The sequence below is a fragment of the Theropithecus gelada genome, chromosome 20 (genome assembly GCF_003255815.1).
Source record: "Theropithecus gelada isolate Dixy chromosome 20, Tgel_1.0, whole genome shotgun sequence".
Classification (NCBI taxonomy): domain Eukaryota; kingdom Metazoa; phylum Chordata; class Mammalia; order Primates; family Cercopithecidae; genus Theropithecus; species Theropithecus gelada.
Window position 1 is genome coordinate 64,113,140 of NC_037688.1, and position 19,567 is coordinate 64,132,706.

At 49.5% G+C, this 19,567-nt stretch overlaps 2 protein-coding genes across 7 annotated transcripts in view; one reads left to right on the plus strand and one right to left on the minus strand.

Moving 5' to 3' along the window:
• The window catches only part of KNOP1 (lysine rich nucleolar protein 1), a 13,294-nt gene extending 11,705 nt beyond the window's left edge, over positions 1-1,589 (plus strand). For 4 of the 5 annotated variants that reach the window (XM_025369699.1, XM_025369698.1, XM_025369700.1 and 1 more), the window contains one exon: positions 714-1,589. In XM_025369699.1, the coding sequence (XP_025225484.1) occupies positions 714-1,031 (318 nt within the window). In that variant the 3' untranslated portion in view covers positions 1,032-1,589. The remainder of the gene's footprint in view (positions 1-713) is intronic. The other variant, XM_025369695.1, reaches the window with a different exon arrangement.
• Positions 1,590-6,199: 4,610 nt separating this feature from the next.
• The window catches only part of VPS35L (VPS35 endosomal protein sorting factor like), a 148,509-nt gene continuing 135,141 nt past the window's right edge, over positions 6,200-19,567 (minus strand). For both annotated transcript variants that reach the window (XM_025369694.1, XM_025369693.1), the window contains 3 exons: positions 17,920-18,038; positions 7,673-7,819; positions 6,200-6,943 (listed from right to left, as the gene is read on the minus strand). In XM_025369694.1, the coding sequence (XP_025225479.1) occupies positions 6,845-6,943; positions 7,673-7,819; positions 17,920-18,038 (365 nt within the window). In that variant the 3' untranslated portion in view covers positions 6,200-6,844. The remainder of the gene's footprint in view (positions 6,944-7,672; positions 7,820-17,919; positions 18,039-19,567) is intronic.

A 19,567-nucleotide genomic window follows, 5' to 3' on the forward strand; every position in this document is an offset into this window, starting at 1 on the left:
GGGGGGAGGTGTGCTGTGTAGGGTGGTGGGGGGAGTGCTGTGTAGGGTGGTGGGGGGAGTGCTGTGTAGGGAGGTGGGGGGAGGTGCGCTGTGTAGGGTGGTGGGGGGAGTGCGCTGTAGGGTGATTGAGGGGAGTGCATTGTGAGGGGAGGTGGGCGAGGTGCGCTGTGAAGGGAGGTGGGGGGAGTGTGCTGTGTAGGGAGGTGGGGGGAGTGTGCTGTGTAGGGAGGTGGGGGGAGGTGCGCTGTGTAGGGAGGTGGAGGGAGGTGCGCTGTGTAGGGAGGTGGGGGGAGGTGCGCTGTGTAGGGGGGTGGGGGGAGTGTGCTGTGTTGTGAAGTGAGGCACACTGTGCTGTGTGCCATGAGTTAGGAAAGGAGGAGGAAGGCAGAAAGGCAGCTCTGTGTGCAGAGGTGGGCAGTGGTGTTGGCTGGACCTGGGCTTGAATTCTGGGGGTCACTAGTTAGGTTTCTGTCTCCAGCTAAGCTGCAGACCTTTATTTCCTCCTCCGTGCAATGGGAGTAACAGCAGTGTTCTCATAGGGCTCATAGGGCTCATTAGGATTAATGGAATAATCCACTATTGAGCTTATTAGCACTGTGCCTGGTACACAGCAGCCGTCTAATCTGCTGGGCCCTCCCTGATGAGGCTGGGGTCAAGGGAAGGAAAGGGTTTTGGACTCAAGGGAAATAGCTACCTTCTTCCTCTCTTCCCAGGGAACCCAGTTTGGCCAGTGGGATACTGCTGGTTTTGAGAACGAAGACCAGAAACTGAAATTTCTCAGACTTATGGGTGGCTTCAAAAACCTGTCCCCTCCGTTCAACCGCGCCCCCAGCACGACTGCAAGACCCAACATGGCCCTCAGCAAGAAGGCGGCTGACAGCCTGCAGCAGAATCTGCAGCGGGACTACGACCGGGCCATGAGCTGGAAGTACAGCCACAGCCGCGGAGCCGGCCTTGGCTTCTCCACTGCCCCCAACAAGATCTTTTACATTGACAGGAACGCTTCCAAGTCAGTCAAGCTGGAAGATTAAACTCTAGAGTTTTGTCCCCCCAAAACTGCCACAATTGCTTTGATTATTACATTTATGCTGGAGATTATATTTCTTTTTGTGAAAAATCAGATCTTGGTGATGACCTCGAGCAGCAGGATATAAATAACTCCCATAAGCTTAGCGTTCCAGTAATGGAACACTAGGCATAAATGGTTTATTCAGTTGTGCAAATGAAAGCCATCTGACAGTTGGCTCACATTGAACACCTGTGGAGATTAAGGACAAGGACAACTATCTTGATGGGCTTGGATGAACTGGGGTGGGGCAGCTCGTATTTCGGGAGCCAGGAGAACGAGTGAGTGGCTAAAACCTCCTGTTTTCTGTGTTAAACATTCCGTCCCTGTTTGAGACGTCGGTATGTACAGTTAACCTTTGTTGAGTGTTTAGCAGGTGCTAGGCAAATACTAGTGTTTTCCATAACGTATTTAATCTTCATAATTATGAAATGGGTGCTATTATTAGCCCCATCTTATAGATGAGGCAAGTGAGGTTCAGGGATAAAGTAATAAAATTGCCTGGGGTCACCCAGCCACTAAGTGCCGGGTGTTGTACTTTTGTACCTGAAGCCCTAAGTTCTCTCTTCGCCACTCTGAATGTTCCCTTTAGGGAATTTCCACCAGAATCCTCGTTGGGGATTGAAATGTCTTTAGATTGAGGAAAAAGTTTTATGACAAGTCTGCATCTCTGATAAAAAGTGGAGTGAATGAGGAACGGAGAATTGCAAGCTCCTTTTCCTCCCTTTTCCTTTCCCCTGTCATAGAGCAGCTGTAGGCAGCGAGGTGTCTGAGTTGTTGCCAAACACATGTGGCTGAGCTGCTGCTGCTGCTGCTGCTGGTGGGAAATGTACCTTTAAACCCGTCCTGCCTTTTCCACTGGCCTCCCTTCGGCCCTAAGTGCTGAGGTAGGATTTTGTCTTTTTGTGCTTTGACTGGATTCTGAACAAGGCATTTTAGGAAGAGTGGTTAGTTCTGCAAATGAACCAATGACAGATTCCCAGGGACGTGTGTGTGTGTTTTTTGAGATAGGGTCTCACTCTGTCACCCAGGCTGGAGTGTAGTGGCATATCATGGCTTATTGCAACAACTACCTATCCAGCTTAAGCGATCCTCCTACCTCAGCCTCCCAAGTAGCTGGGACTGCAGGTGTGCACCATAACAACCAGCTAGTTTAAAAAATTTTTTTAGAGATAGGGTCTCACTATATTGTCCAGGCTGGTCCCAGATTCTTGGACTCAACTCATCCTCCTGCCTCGGCCCCCCAGTGCTGGGATCACAGGTATGAGCCACCGTGCCCAGCCCCAGGGATGTATCTGATGAGATTCTTTTTTATCACAAGGAAGAGAATCCCAGGTGACTTCTGTAGGTGGATATTGAATGCCAGGAGGAGATGAACATGTGGAGATGACACAGGAAGTTGCCTCATTAGCTGTTGGGACGGTGTTTCCAAGTCTGGACTCTGCAGCAAGCCTCAGAGAACTCCAGGTCCAGTGGCTGAAGTCGCACATGACCATCTGTGACTACCTTCTTTGCATTCATCTAGCTTTTTGCATCCCAAAAGACAGGTTCTGACTGGGACATTTTCATGATTGTTCAGCCTGTACACGCCTCCTACAGACATCCCAGCCCAGGCAGGCCTCGATGGCCAGAAAGTTCAGTCTCACGTGGCAGGAAGGCCTGATAAGGGCCTGGTTCAGCAGCCCGTCTAGGAAGCATTATCTTTATCATCCCCAGTGTTGGCTTTATCAAGGCTAGTACAAAGATGGCAGTAACAGTTCCAGGCGGCATATCAAGACCCTAGAACATTCCAGAGGAAGAAAAGCCTTTTTGTGCCTCAAGGAAACTTCCAGAAGCCTCCACTGCTGGGCAATGAGTCATCTGCCCATACCTGCACCCGCCCCTGTCATGGGAAGGGTGGTGATTCCCCTCAGTCAAAGAGAGTGGATGCTGGTAAGATGGTCATGGTGTCCACAGCTGCCCACTGGGCAGAGGTGAGGCAGGCACTTCAGATGGTTTCCCTGGCTCTGAGCCCTGACCCGCAAGCATTGGCCAGGTCAGTAGTTGTACAAGCGTGTGCTACAAGGACCTACTTGGGCCACTTCCCTCAGGATGTGAACTTGGCCTGCTTTTCTTTCCTGGATTCAACCTTGAGGTACATAATGGGAGAGGCCGTGGAAAGCCCAAGAGGCAGTGTTCTGGATTTGAGTGAGCGCCTTCTGGGCACCTCCTCCTCTGATAGAGAAACAAATCCCTCCTGACCTTGACCGACACTATAGGAATGTGCCTGGTGTAAACAGGAACCAGCCGTTTCTTTTTTTTTCTTTTTTTGAGATGGAGTCTCGCACAGTTGCCCAGGCTGGGGTGTAGTGGCGTGATCTCGTCTCATTGTAACCCCTGCTTCCTGGGTTCAAGGGATTCTCATGCCTCAGCCCCCTGAGTAGCTGGGATCAGCCATTTCTATTCATAGTTTTTATCTTGCCAAGAGGTCACCCTGATGTTGGCCTGCCTTAGCTCTGTTAAAAGGGTTGTACTCTGCCGTGTGCAGTGGCTCACGCCTGTAATCCCAGCACTTTGGGAGGCTGAGGCAGGCGGATCACGAGGTCAGCAGTTCGAGACCAGCCTGACCAACATGGTGAAACCCCGTCTCTACTAAAAATACAAAAATTAGCCAGGTGGGTTTGGTGTCACAGGCTTGTAATCCCAGTTACTCAGGAGGCTGAGGCAGGAGAATCGCTTGAATCCAGGAGGTGGAGGTTGTAGTGAGCTGGGGTCACGCCACTGCACACTCTAGCCTGGGCAACAGAGTGAGACTCCGTCTCAAAAAAATAAACAAAAAGGTATCTTTGGGTGATTGTGGAGAGAAGGTGATCCTATGTCCACTGTGTTGCTCCCATCCAAGCCCTGCTGACTGGTAGCTCTCACGAGGGTGTGATGGTCAGGCCTTGCCCCTAGTGTAAATTCTGTCTGTAATAGTGTGTGACTTTTTTTTTTTTTTTTTTTTGAGACAGAGTCTTGCTCTGTTGTTGCCCAGGCTGGAGTGCAGTGGCACGATCTCAGCTCACTGCAACCTCCGCCTCCTGGGTTCACACCACTCTCCTGCCTCAGCCTCCCGAGTAGCTGGGACTACAGGCGCCTGCCACCACGCCCGGCTAATTTTTTGTATTTTTAGTAGAGACGGGGTTTCACTGTGTTAGCCAGGATGGTCTCGATCACCTGACCTCGTGATCCGCCTGCCTCGGCCTCCCAAAGTGCTGGGATTACAGGCATGAGCTGCCGTGCCTGGCTGAGGGTGTGACTTTCTAACTCAGCATCACCACTGGCTTAGGAGTTCCACTGGCACAGGGGGGCTTTATTGCTTTTCTATGTACATAAGAACTTGAGGTCTCACCAGTGGAGGTTGGGCAGCCAAGACACCACGATGCTGGGTGTCTTCAGAATGGACTTAACCTGTCCTGCTTTCTGCCAGTGCAGACCACCATCGCTTAGATGAGCAGGACCCCACCTACCCTGTGGCAATCTTGTCTTTGGAGAATCACTCTAGTTCCCATCCTTTGTAAATTAATATTGGATTGAGCACTACCCTCCAGCATGGCTGCAGTGAGCCATGATTGCATCACTGTGCTCCCGCCTGGGTGACAGAGCAAGACTGTCTCAAAAAAAAAAAAAAAAAAAGGGATTTGCCAAATAGACACAGTCCTCACAAAAGAAGTTGGCAGAATAACACCCCTTCCTACCACGTATCCTCAGAACCTGTGTATTTGTTAGGTTACAAAACAAAAGGGAATTAAGTTTGCTCATCAGCCGACCTTAAAACAGGAAGAGGATCCTGCATTTCTGGGTGGGCCCAAGGTAATCGCAGAGATCCCTAAATGTGGAAGAGGAAGGCAAGAAAGAGTCCGCGTCAAAGAGACTTTTAAGAAAAACTTGGCCGGGTGCGGTGGCTCAAGCCTGTAATCCCAGCACTTTGGGAGGCTGAGACGGGCGGATCACAAGGTCAGGAGATCGAGACCATCCTGGCTAACCCGGTGAAACCCCGTCTCTACTAAAAAATACAAAAAACCTAGCCGGGCGAGGTGGGGGGCGCCTGTAGTCCCAGCTACTCGGGAGGCTGAGGCAGGAGAATGGCGTGAACCCGGGAGGCGGAGCTTGCAGTGAGCTGAGATCCGGCCACTGCACTCCAGTCTGGGCGACAAAGCGAGACTCTGTCTCACCAAAAAAAAAAAAAAAAAAAAAGAAAGACTTGACTAGACACTGCTGCTTTTGAAGATGGGAAGGGAAGGGTCAGAAGCCAAGGAATGTACGTGCCGTCTAGAAGCTGGAAAGGAAGTAGATTCCCCGCCTAGAGCCTCCCAAAAGGAGCGTAGCCCTGCTGATGCCTTCATTTCAGCCCAGTGAGACTAGGTGGACTTCAGACCAATAGAACCGTCAGACGACAACATTATGTTTTCAGCCGCTAAAATTGTGGCAATTTGTTAAAGTAACGATAGAAGACCTAATATAAGTCTCATGTAGAAGTTTCCATCATTTTTCTTTTTCTTTCTTTTTTTTTTTTTTTTTTTTTTTTGAGATGGAGTCTTGCTTTGTCGCCCAGGCTGGAGTGGGTTTCACCATGTTGGCCAGGCTGGTCTCGAACTCCTGACCTCAGGTGATCCACCCACCTCGGCCTCCCAAAGTGCTGGGATTACAGGCGTGAGTCACCGTGCCCAGCCAATAAATTGATTTAAAAAATTTTTTTAGCCCCTTTTACTGTCTGAGGTTAACTAAGTGTTCAACTGTAGTCTTGTATTTCTCAGAGTAAAGATGAAATGTAATGTATGTCCGGTTCCAGTGTGGATCTTCTAGAAGCACAATAGTTTGCAGCACTTTAAATCCACAGTGTGGATGCATTTTCACAATGGCAGTGGGGCTGAGAGTATGAATCACCAATCGGTATGAATGCTTTTACTGATTCAAAATGAAATGTCGGTGCAAGCTCACCAGTCGTAATCGAAGAATCAGGTTCCACCAAACTGTTGAAAGAAAAGCAGACAGAATCCCATGCTGTTGAGAATTGTGGCTGCAAAACAAACCAGGCTAATAAATTTAGACACGTTCTCTCTCTTCTGGAGGAAGTCAGTCAGAAGTAATTAAATGAACAGTCATGAACATAAATGCTCCTTCAGGACATTTATTCAGTTACTGTATACTGAAGCCACAGAGAATCTCAAATTTGACCTCGCTTTCTCCTTTGGTCCGCCAACACAGATTCTAAGTCCAATCAAGAGCTGCTTTTGATAGGAAAAAGAGTTAATGGAGTGCTATTTCTGCCTTTTATAAATCCTCCATAGGGGTTCAGGTAACACTGAGTTCCAGACTTTGGGCGTGCTCTAACTTGAAGGGACAAAGTCTGGAATGGAATGGGTCTGAAACTTTAAAAGTGGACTGCTTTTCAAAGTCCTTTTTCTAAACTATGAAAGGAAAAAAAAACACCTTCCAGAAAAGAAAGATGTTACTTGCATTCCTGTTTCTCTCATGCTAAAGGCCCATCGGATTGGGCTGAGTAGACTGAAGGCCACTTGTGCAAAGACAACGCAGAGACGCCGCTTCTCAATGAAGATTGCATTTTAATGCTCTGACAACTCCCATTTCTTCATTGTCAGAATAACCTGGATAGAGGCCAAAGCTTAAACCAATTTGCACATATGTAAAAAGAAAAGGAAAATGCGAAACCTAAATTGCAATGGGAGTTCAGGGCAGCAGAGCAGATCCTCCTGGATTTGGTGCCAGAGTCCCTGAGCCTGCGGATGGGCCTGGGGGTTAGGTCCTTGTTTGCAGAGGGAGTCTGAGGGCCAGCTCCGTCAGATGAGTCATGTCTGGTTGTTTGCTTTGCTTCTTGATGTATTCTAGCGTTTTCACCTAGGAGAAAAAAGAAAGATCCATCTCCTTTCTGGTTCATTATCCTTGGAGCCCAAGGCTCTAATGAATCAGCCATTATGTGAGCTTAGATTTCTTAGCAGAGAATAGTGAGTTTTTTGAGGGATGAGGGGAGGGAAGAAATCAAAGTCTTTAACTTGTTGGATTGCAGCTTGCCCTAAAAATCAGATTTGGGTGTGACCAGAAATGACTGATGTTTTATGTGTATGGTTTTTATGCAGAGGGAACAGACTTTTAAAGCTGTGCTTCTGTTTTTTGTTCTGGAGACAAGGTCTTGCTCTGTCACCCAGGCTGGAGGGCAGTGGTGTGATCATAGCTCACTGCAGCCTCCAACTCCTGGGCTCAAGCCCTCCTCCCTCTGCAGCCTTCCAAGTAGCTGGGACTACACATGTGCACCACCATGCCCGGCTAATTTTTTATTTTTTGTAGAGACCAGGTCTCTCTCTGTTGCCCAGGCTGGTGTCAAACCCCTGGCCTCAAGCGATCCTCCTGTCTCAGCCTCCCAAAGTGCTGGGATTACAGGCATGAGCTGCCACACCTGGCCAGCTCTGCTTTTCACTGCTAGGAAGTGACCCAGCAGAAATGGACCAAGTGCCTTTCTAAAAGGGGAGATTGTGGTTGTCTGTCTGATGTCCAGGCCACAAGGCTGTGTTGAGGGTGGCTGTGCACTGGCCAGTGGGCTTATACCACGCGGCCCTCCGAGCGCCTCACCATGGTCCTGGTGTCTGCACAGCCGTGCCTCTGTGCCAGGTGCCACAGGTTGACGGAGAGCTGGTTGAGCTTGTTGTTGCGTAGGTCCCCATGGGCCAAGATGCTGTTAAAAAAGGAAAGGCCCAACGAGCTCTGGCGCTTCAGGGCCTGAAACAGAAAACGGAGGTTACTGCCTTGCACTGGGGCTCAGGCCGTGCCCTGCAGAGATGCTGTGGACAGTGTTGACTCTGGGGTAAGTCATGCCTGAGTTCCAGTGCCAGCTCTGCCACGTATTTGCTGTAGGGCAAGCTGCTGAACCTCCCAGAGTGCCAGCTTCTTCATCTGTAAATGACAGTAAGGTCACCACTGCAGAGGGTGGGGATTCAGTAAGATGACGAAGCTCTGTGCCCACAGATGGTCATTACTCATGAAATGGAAGAAACTCACCATTCAGGGAGGTCGAGGAATGAAGGGTAACCCAGCAGTGACAAGCCTTGCTTTAACACAAGTACAGCTGAAAACTGAAAGGCTTCACCTTGCCTCTTTCAGATGTGTCCTCAAACTACCCAAAGCTGTAGTCAGTATTCCTGCCCCTGGACTGCCGGTAATAAAGACCAAAAGACATCTCCTCCGGAACTGAGCTCCCCAATCCTTGGTGCCCATATCCAGCCTTTACATGCTGGCATCAGATCTTCCCTTTCTTGCTCAGTAATCTGATGTGAGAGGTATCTTGCCAAAAAAAAAGTCTAACCACAGCGTCATGGTTGACCAAACCTGAACTCCAGCTTTGAATGATAAGACAAAAGGGAAAATAAATCTCCAAAATGCAACCCCAGGTCCAGGAGACAGGATACAACTTCCCCAAGGTAAACGAAGGCCCCTCGAACAGCCACATCAACAGGTGGGTACCTGCTGTTCAGGAACCCGTGGGGCCAGAGCACATCCCACATCTGCACAACATCAGTGCTGCCAAGAGCCTCGTGTCTGCTCCCTGACAGTGAATGCGTGTAAAAGCCCTGAAGAGTGTGCCAGGGATTCTGCTCTGTGCTTCATACAACTCGCCTGATTTAACCTTCATGACAACTCCGTGGCAGGTACAGTCCTAACCACCCATGATAGACAGAATTCTAGAGGTGCCTCCCAACATTCCTTCCCCTGTTATTCAAGCACGAATCCGGGTGCTGCTGTGGAGAGACTGCAGATGGAATTAAGGCAGGGAGCGTATCTTAGATGACCTGAGTGGTCCCACTCGAATCACTGGAGCCCTTAAAAGCAGAAGCATTTCTCCAACCAGAATCAGCGACAAGCAGTGGAAGAGAAAAACAGGAAAGAGGAGGAAGAAGGGAAGTCAGAGATTCAAGGCATAAGGAGAAGCTGGCCCACCAGTGCTGGCCACGAGCTGAGAAACACAGGCAGCTTCTAGAAGCTAAGAAGGACGCCCAGCCAACAGACACAGGACCTCAGCCCATGATCACATGGAACTGCAGTCTGCAAATACCCTGAAGGAACAAGGAAGTGGATTCTTTCCAGTGCCTGCTGATAAGAGCCCAGCCAGCAAGACCTTGACTCTGGCCTTGTGAAACCCAGAACAGAGACACCGGTGCCAGCCAGCACTGACTTCTCACCTACCAGTGAGATCACAAATGGGTACTGCTGTAAGATGCCAAGTTTGTGGCAATTGGTTATGGTGGCAACAGGAAACGAATGCGCTCCCGTTCTGCAGATGAGGCACCTGAGGCTCTGAAAGGTTAGGAACTTGCCCAAGGACCACAGTTGGGTCCTCACAATGCAGAGGGGAGTCGGAGCTCCAGATGTCTGACTCCAGAGCCTGTGCTCGTACTTGCAGCCCTCTCCAGGCCACACACTCAGGGTTGCATCTTACCAGGAATCGGAGTCGGAAGGGCCTGAGAGACTTGCCCAGTGCTGCGAGCCAACTTCGGCTATGCAGTTTTCTGCAGGGAGTAAGAATGCCTTGACTGGGCTTACACCAAAACACCTTTCTTCCTGCTTTTCTCAACTGCTCTTGGTGGCTACAACCAACTTATCAACCATCCATGCATCCAACGTTCCACAGGTATTTCACATGGCGCCTGCTAGATGCTATGCCAACTGAGTTACCCCTTCTTACTGTCCTTTCCCAAGTGAGAATTTAAAGTCTTTTAGTGAAAAGAAAAAAAAAAATTAGCTGAGCATGCTAGCACACACCTCTGGTCCCAGCTACTCAGGAGGCTGAGGCTGGAGGATCACTTGAGGGCAAGAGTTGGAGGCTGCAGTGAGCTATGATCCCACCACTGCACACAACCCTGGGCATCAGAGCAAGACCCTGTCTTAAAGAAAAAGTCAAGGAATAGCTTCCAATGCAGTTGGGCAAGGTGGGGAGTGGCAATTAAGAATCTTCAGCACCCCCCACCCCCACCCGGCAAAATTGAGCCTGCCTTGGCAACAGCCTAGAGCAGCGACAGTCACAGAAGCAGCAGAGCCGACGGCGAAGAACCCCGTCATCAGGGAGCAGGTTGTGCTGTGGGCGCCCAGACCCGCGGGCACCAAGAGAAAAGCGCTTTGGCATGGGGCATGCGGGCTGGCACCTACTGGGCACGGACTCGCAAACTGGCTAGCGACCGCCTGCTCTGGCGTCATTTGTTCTAACAGACAATGCAGTTATGCCCCAAGTGGGAACCTGAGCCCGTCCTGCTCTCCTTGTAACCTGGTCTTCGTCCGACACCTGGGAGAACGGGAGCCCCGCTTTCTGCCTGGATCTAGAAGAACAAGCTTAAAACTCTTTCAAAGCCAACTAAGTCTCCTTGGAGAGAGGCCCTTTGACTACCTTTCACTGAAGTGGGAGAAATTGTTTTAAAAGTCAGACAAGCAGCACAATACCTAATTGGCTATTTCTCCATTCCATATCTTCTCAATTAGCAAAAAGCTCAATTCGCATGTGTTTTAAATGCCAAAGCCCATTAAAAGTGAAATCGTTAGAGACGTGTCTGAGGGATGAGACACAGGCCAGCTGATATTCAAACACTGAGAAAAATATGAACACGTAGCTCGGGAACCAAATCAGGGCCTGATCCCCTCCCTTCGCCACGGAGGTTTTAAATAGAAAAGAGCTGCTTTTCCTATGAGAATTGTCATTTCCAGGAAGCTCTCCGGGTTTGGCACGATTCCCAGCTCCACCACACCCAAACAAACAACTTCATGAAATACAGCTTGTGATTAAAATGAGGCTGGCACCTTCACGTGGCCTTAGAGGATGGTTTTGGAAGCAGGGTTGCTACCAGAGCTAAGAGAGATGATTCTCAGAACGGCACAGGCTTCAAGGTTTTCCAACAGCAGGAAGCCCCCCACCCCACTCAGTGGGGAGAAATCCCACCAGGCCTTTCCTGGTCTGTGATGGGCCTGGGTTCCAAGCCTCATGCTCTTGGGGGTACCAGACTTCAGAGGACTCCAATATGGCTGCTTGAGCTAAACTTCAAATTGCACCATTAAAACGAAGGATAGCCGGGCGCGGCGGCTCATGCCTGTAATCCTAGCACTTTGGCAGGCTGAGACAGGCGGATCATGAGGTCAGGAGATCGAGACCATCCTGATTAACAGTGAAACCCCGTCTCTACTGAAAATACAAAAAATTAGCCAGGCACGGTGGCACGTGCCTGTAGACCCAGATACTCAGGAGGCTGAGGCAGGAGAATCACTTGAATCCAGGAGGTAGAGGTTGCAGTCAGCTGAGATTGCGCCACAACACTCCAGTCTGGGCAACACAGTGAGACTCTGTCTCAAAAAGAAACAAAACAAAACAAAAAAACAACGAAGGATAACATGTTCAGTTTGAGCTTGGTCCACCCATGTGACCATGTTTTTGTTGATTGATTTATTTTAGAGACAGGGTCTTGCTCTGCTGCCAGGGTTGGAGTGTAGTGGTGCAATCACAGCTCACTGCAACCTCGCACTCCTGGGCTCAAGCGATCCTCCCACCTCAGCCTCCTGAGTAGTCCCAGCTACTCAGGGTGCACTCCACCATACCTGGGTAACTTTTACATTTTTTTAGAGATGGGGTTTTACTATGTCCCCCAGGCTGGTCTCAAACTCCTGGAATCAAGCAATCCTTCTTCCCCAGCCTCCCAAAGTGTTGGGATTACAGGCATAAGCCACTATGCCTGATGTTTTTGTAATAAATATGCATACACGGACAGACATTTTCAGTGAACGTCGCTGGTATTTATGCCACGTGAAATGTTCTTCAGAAACATTCCATCTTTGCTATTCTTTCAGAGTTTTGTTTCAGAATCACTATCACCATCAACCCCTCTCTCCACCAGAGAAACAGACATAAATGTCAAATATAAATAGCTCCAAATTATATGGTTCTGGGCTTCATTTTTATTGCAAGCTTGGGACTTCTGGGCTGTGATCATTTATGCTGTCAGTAACCACCTCTGATTAAACCCAGCCTGTTGCCTCAGCATGAAGAAATGTAATTTTGAACCACATGTCAAGTTTTCTGTGGGTGTGACTTGTCAAACACACGTCACTGTTCTAAGGAGTCCCTGAACTAGAAGGTGGAGCCAAAGCCAATGGTTTCAAGAAATCAGGGGAAGGCTGGGCATGGTGGCTCACTCCTGGAATCCCCAGCACTTTGGGAGCCCAAGGCCATCGTGGGTCGATCACTTGAGCTCTGTATTTATTTTATTTTATTTTTTGAGACGGAGTCTCGCTCTGTCACCCAGGCTGGAGTGCAGTGGTGCGATCCCAGCTCACTCAAACCTCCCCATCCTGGGTTCAAGCAATTCTCCTGCCTCAGCCTCCCAAGTATCTGAGATTACAGGCATGCGCCACCACACCCGGCTAATTTTTGTATTTTTAGTAGAGATGAGGTTTCACCATGATGGCCACGCTGGTCTCAAACTTCTGACCTCAAGTGATCCGCCCGCCTCAGCCTCCCAAAAGTGCTGGGATTACAGGCGTGAGCCACCATGCCCGGCCAAGCTCAGTATTTTGAGAGTGGCCTGGGCAACACAGACCCCGGCTCTACAAGCAACAAACAAAAAATTAGCTGAGTGTGGTGGTGCACGCCTATAGTCCCAGCTACTTGGGAGGCTGACATGGGAGGATCACTTGCGTCCAGGAGGTTGAAGCTGCAGTGAGCTGAGATAGTGCCACTGCACTCCAGCCTGGATGACAGAGTGAGACCCTGTCTCAGGGAAAAAAAAAAAATCAGGGGAAAAAGCTAAGACAAACTTTCCATGGGGGGATCGAATTTGTACAAGCTGAAGGATGGGCTTCCATTATTCCTGTAGGCTAAAAGGACTCTCTCCTGAAAACCATCTACACAGAAAAGGGAAGAGGTATGAACCCTTGCTGAGTGTTTGTACATGTTTGTAAAAGGCCTTTTAAATGTGTATTTAGGGTTTTATTTTCTCATCCTGATTCATGAGCCTCACATATGCAACATTTTAAAAATTATTGATACATAAGATTTGTGTTTATGAGGTACATGTGATGCTTTGTTACATGCCTAGAATATACAATGATGATGCCAGGGTGTTTGGTGTGTCTATCACCTAAGCATTTATCATTTCTTTTTTTTTTTTTTTGAGATGGAGTCTCCCTCCCAGGCTGGAATGCAGTGGTACGATCTCAGCTCACTGCAAGCTCCGCCTCCCAGGTTCAAGCAATTGTCTGCCTCAGCCTCCTAAGTAGCTGTGATTACAGGTGTCCGCCACCACACCTGGCTAATTTTTGTATTTTTAGTAGAGACGGGGTTTCACCATCTTGACTAGGATGGTCTTGAACTGCTGACCTTATGATCCACCCACCTCGGCCTCCCAAAGTGCTGGGATTATAGGCGTGAGCCACCGCGCGCAGCTGCATTTATCTTTTCTATGTGTATGGAACATTTCAAGTCTTCTCTTATAGCTATTTTGAAATGTATAATACATTGTTGTTAACTATAGTTACTCTGCTCTGCTGTTGAACATTAGAACTTAATTCCCGTTTATTCCCCCTTTTTTCTTTTCTTTTTTCTTTTTTTTTTGGAGACAGGATCTTGCTCTGTTGCCTAGGCTGGAGTGCAGTGGCATGATCACAGCTCACTGCAGCCTCAAACTCCTGCCTCAGCCTCTCCAGTAGCTGGGACTACAGGCACACACCACCACGCCCGGCTAATTTTAAATTTTTTTTTTGAGATGGAGTCTCACTCTGTCACCCAGGCTGGAGTGCAATGGCATGATCTGGGCTCATGGCAACCTCCACCTCCTGGGTTTAAGTGATTCTCCTGCCTCAGCCTCCCAAGTAGCTGTGACTACAGGCGCACACCACCACGCCCAGCTAATTTTTTCTCTATTTTTTGTAGAGGTGGGATTTTGTAATGTTGGCCAGACTGGTCTCGAACTCCTGGCCTCAAGTGATCCGCCCACCTCAGCCTCCCAAAGTGCTGGGATTACAGGTGTGAGCCACCGTACCTGGCCTAATTTTTAAGTTTTTTTTTTTATAGAGAGAGGATTTTACTATGTTACCTAAGCTGGTCTCAAATTCCTAGGCTCAACTAATCCTCCCACCTGGGCCTCCCAAAATGTTGGGATTACAGGTCTAAGGCATTGTGCCTGGCCTATTCCTTCTAACTATTCTATCTATCTTTGTACCCATTAACCAACCTCTCTTCATTGCCCTCCCCCCGCACCCACACACACATCCACATACACTTTCCAGCCTCTGGTATCAATCATTCTAGGAGAGTTGCCTCATCTGATACTCACTGGTTTGATAAACCAGTTTTCCTGAAGAAGAAACTGGGGTTCCAATGCCACTCTTTCCACAAACAACCAAGAGCCCTCCAGACACTAACTTGCTTAGAGTTCTGGTACTACAGCTCGGGGTCCCCAAGATCAGTAGAACACAAGTCACGTACCCTCCCTCCCTAGAGAAGGTGCTGTGAGGTGCGATGGGCCCCCAGGGCAGCAGCATTTCTGCAACTGTTGGGCATGTAGGTCTCTGCCCCTTTTTTTTTTCCTTGAGACGGAGTCTTGCTCTGTCGCCCAGACTGGAGTGCAGTGGCGCGATCTAGGCTCACTGCAAGCTCCGCCTCCCGGGTTCACGCCATTCTTCTGCCTCAGCCTCCCGAGTAGCTGGGACTACAGGCGCCCGCCACCACGCCCGGCTAATTTTTTGTATTTTTAGTAGAGATGGGGTTTCACCGTGTTAGCCAGGATGGTCTTGATTTCCTGACCTCGTGATCCGCCGGCCTCAGCCTCCCAAAGTGCTGGGATTACAGGCATGAGCCATTGCACCCCGCTGGTCTCTGCCCTTTCAACTACTAACCCTAAGGCCAGCCCTTCGGGCAGTGCCCCTGAACTTAGAGGCCAGAAAAAATCCTACTCACTCAAACACATGCTTGAACACCCTGACAGAATGGGTATATATTGGCCGGGCATGGTGGCTCACACCTATAATCCCAGCACTTTGGGAGGCCAAGGCAGGCAGATCACTTGAGCTCAGGAATTCGAGACCAGCCTGGCCAATGTGGTAAAACTCCGTCTCTACTAAAAACACAAAAATTAGCCAGGTATGGTGGGATGCGCCTGTAATCCCAGCTACTTAGGAGACTGAGGCAGGAGAATGACTTGAACCTGGGAGGCGGAGGTTACAGTGACCTGAGATCACACCACTGCACTCTAGCCTGGACGACACAGCGAGACTCTGTCTCAAAACGAAAGAAAACAAAACAAAAAAAGAATGGGGATATACTGCATGTGAGTATCTACAGCTAGCTATATAATGTGGTATTTTTGGTGGGGTGCAGAAGGAATATGAGGATGGGTGGTGTTTTATACAGTCTTGGAAATGACAAAGAACTACTTTGTCAAACTACCAGTTTGATCTTATTTTGTCCTGAAAGGGTCTGGATGCTTTGAAAGGATGTAAAGTGAGAGGTAAGGGAGCAAAACCCAGGAAGAACAAGCGGGAGTCCAGGAAGACCCAGTGGGTTGGGAATGAAGGAGCTGGAGGAGGGAAGTGGTCACGCACCTTGGAAGGAGGGGAGCATGGGAAGGGCACTGAGAACCCGGGGTCCAAAAATCCTCTTAGGTTTGGGGAAGGGAACTGAGGAGGAAGAGAGTGACAGAACAGAGGCCCCCTCCCGCCAGGAGGATATCAGGAATGAGTTATCAGGCAACATCTTTTGCTAGGTGGGAATAAAATAATCGAGATGCTCAGAGCTTTGAGCAAACAGCTCATAGTGGATAGAGGGCAAGATCCAGGAGAAGTGCTTGGAGGCAGAAAGTGAGGGAAGGACGCAGACAGAGGCCAGGCACTGGCTGTGACTCCCAAGATGCAGCCAACCTCCCCCTATGCCTCCATCTTGACTACACTACAGCAAACCATCTTAACCATAGTGACAGAGACACACCTATGTCTACACAAGTAACTGACTTGGCCACGTCTGAGACAGGGTCTCTGGGACTCATGTGTCACTCACACATTTGGGCCAAAGCTGCGAAAAGGGAAGCCATGGTCAGCATAACTTGGGAAGAGAACCAGGTAGTTAATTGGGTCGTACTAGATGGAAATTACATTGAAATCAATCAATCAACTATCTATATGGAGAATATGAAAAACAAACTTGTGAAAATACGAAAGACACAACATCTGATAAAAAGAATTTAGGCCGGGCGCAGTGGCTCACGCCTGTAATCCCAGCGTGATTACGTGATTACGTGATCCCAGGGCAGATCACGAGGTCAGGAGATCGAGACCATCCTGGGGAACACGGCGAAACCCCGTCTCTACTAAAAATACAAAAAAATTAGCTGGGCGTGGTGGCGGGCGCCTGTAGTCCCAGCTTCTAGGGAGGCTGAGGCAGAAGAATGGCGTGAACCCAGGAGGCGGCGGAGCTTGCAGTGAGCGGAGATCACGCCACTGCACTCCAGCCTGGGTGACAGAGCAAGACTCTGTCTCAAAAAAAAAAAAAAAAAAAAAAAAGAATTTAGCTTGTGGATAAGAGCAGGGCTTCTAGAAAATTGCCTTGACCATACTCCATAGTTACCGCTGTAGGATTCGGTTTCCTCATCTGTACAGCATAAAGGGACTGCTGTGAGAATTAAGTGAAATAATGCACGCGCAAAATTCTTTATACTGCACTTAATGTATAATGAAGGCTGGAAAAACAGCCTACTATTAATGACCACAGACCACTTCTTAAAAGTGAAGTGGGTCAGGCACCGTGGCTCACGCCTGTAATCCCAGCACTTTGGGAGTTTGAGACCAGCCTGGCCAACATGGTGAAACCCCATCTCGACTGAAATTACAAAAATTAGCCAAGTGTGGTGGCGGGCACCTGGATCCCAGCTACTCGGGAGGCTGAGGCAGGAGAATCACCTGAACCCAGGAGGCGGAGGTTGCAGTGAGCTGAGATCGCACCATTGCACTCCAGCCTGGGCAACAAGAGCAAAACTCTGTCTCAAAAAAAAAAAAAAAAAAAAAAAAAAAAAAGTGAAGCGGAAAGTCCTTGGTTGAGGAGGGCGATGTGGCAGTGCAGAGTTCAGGTTTGGGAATCCTGGTTGGAATCTCTGCTGTTTTATCACAGCCAGAGGAAATACCAAGGGCTCTGAATAACCCTCTCTGAGCCTCAGTTTCCCTTCCCATTCAGTGGAAATAAACGCAGCACCTACATCTCACAGGGCTGTTGTGAGCACTGAAAGAGCCCAGGTATAGCAATCCCATGTTATCACTGATTCACCATGAACTGATGGAGCTTCTGCTGGAGGCCGGGCTCTGCATGAGACGTGGGGTGGTGCAGAGAGTTACCGGGGTCCCAGAGTCCCTGTCTTGTCATCCAGACACAGTCAGGTCTTCAAGACTCACCAGGTCCCTCCTGAGGGAGGCTGGAGGGAGCTCCCCCCGGGAGCTGGGGGACAGACAGACAAACACACAACAGGTCAGACGGTGACTGAACAGGGGCCACAGGGACAATCGGGCAGAGGCATGCAGGTGGTGGTGGCTCCTTGAAACAGGGTCCGAGAAGGCCTCTCTGAGGAGGTCCTTTGAGCTGGGATTTGAATGACGAGAAGGAACAGTCAGGGGAAGGCCTGGGGGAGGCGCGGTCCAGGCAGAGAAAACAGCAGGGGCGAAGGCCCCAAAGCACTGGAGAAGTGGTTTGCACATAAACATTGCTCACATGACACATTTTCCTTTCTAGAATGAACCAACATCAAACCACCCTGGAAACTTGTGCTTTCAGAGCAAGAGGCGGGTGGAGGACAGCAGAGGGCACCCACCTCGTCCTTGGCCAGGGTTTTCAGATGCTCTAGGATCTGAGCCATCACTGTCTCACACAGCTTGTTGTTTTCCGCCAGGAACTTGGAGTCTCCCCCGTAGAGGCTGTCGTTGGAGTCCACTGTTGAACAAACAAGAACGGTGAGACAGACCCAAGCCCCACGGCCGTGCTGGCCAGGGAGAGGCAGCCGCGTGTCACGTCACACCGTGTCAGCAGATGGCAGGAAGTCGTGGCGGGGCAAATGGAAGTGGTGGAAATTTCCCACTGGGCTTGGGGCCTTGCGAATCACAAACGAAACACCCGGCCTGCAGGACAGTCTAAGCCAGTGGTGTGGAAGTCACCCCTCCAGACTGTGTGTGCGTGGGGGGAAGCTGGGGGGGAGGGGGGACGTTAATAATGACAATGATCATCACAGCAGCTGCCAGGCACTGGGCTACGGCTTTAACTGCCTTATTGCAGAGCCCCCCACAACCAGTATGTGAAGAGATGGCTTTTTTTTTTTTTGAGATGGAGTCTCTCTCGCTCACCCAGGCCGGAGCGCAGTGGCACGATCTCGGCTCACTGCAATCTCCGCCTCAAGGCTCAAGCAGTCCTCCTGCCTCAGCCTCTCGAGTAGCTGGAATTATAGGCACCTGTCAGCATGCCTGGCTATTTTTTTAATTTATTTTTTTATTTTTAGTAGAGATGGTTTCATCATGCTGGTCAAGCTGGTCTCGAACTCCTGACCTCAAGTGATCCGCCTGCCTCAGCCTTCCAAAGTACTGGGATTACAGGCGTGAGTGACCAGCCCAGCCAAGAGATGATATTAATATCTCCCTTTTAGGGAGATGAGGCTCAGAGATGGTCCTAGCTAGCTAGGATTCTAAACCATGAAGTCTGATTCCAAAGCCCACACTCAGCTACCGCATCCAGCTGCCTGCCCTGTCACCCTCTCCTCAAAACTGGCTTTGGAAGGACTGCAGAGATTTTCTATTTCAACTACTCTAGAAGTGTAAATCCCTTTGATAATGTCTCTTGCCAAAAGCTCCTCCACTGTTTGCTTGGTCTCGTCCTGTGACAACCACTGCCTAGAGTAAGACAGGCCTAGCCAAGGACAGCCGGAGTTTGAGCTCCTCCTCCCTTCCTCCTCCCCCACTCCTTCCTCCCCGCTCCTTCCTCTCAACTGACCTTCACACAGAGCATAATCTGGGCGACGAAACAGACACCACACTCTGTGCTGCTTTACACTTTGTTTTTTTAACTTAATGATAACTCTTGGGGTTGGGATCGGTGGCTCACACCTGTAATCCCAGCACTCTGGGAGGCTGAGGCAGGAGGATCACTTGAGTCCAGGAGTTTCAGACCAGCCTGAGGAACACAGCAAAACCCCATCTCTATAAAACAAAATTAGCTGTGTTTGGTAGCTTACGCCTGTAGTCCCAGATACCTGGGAGGCTGAGGTGGGAGGATTCTTGAGCCCAGGAGTAGGTGGCTGCAATGAGCTATGATCACACGACTGCACTCTAGTATGAGCAACACAGCAAGATACTGTCTCAAAATAAATAAACAAAATAAAATAAATCTTTGTGCTATTTCCGTATCAGCGTACAATAGTCCCCCCTTATCCTTGGGGGATACGTTCCAAGACCCTCATTGGGTGCCTGAAACCA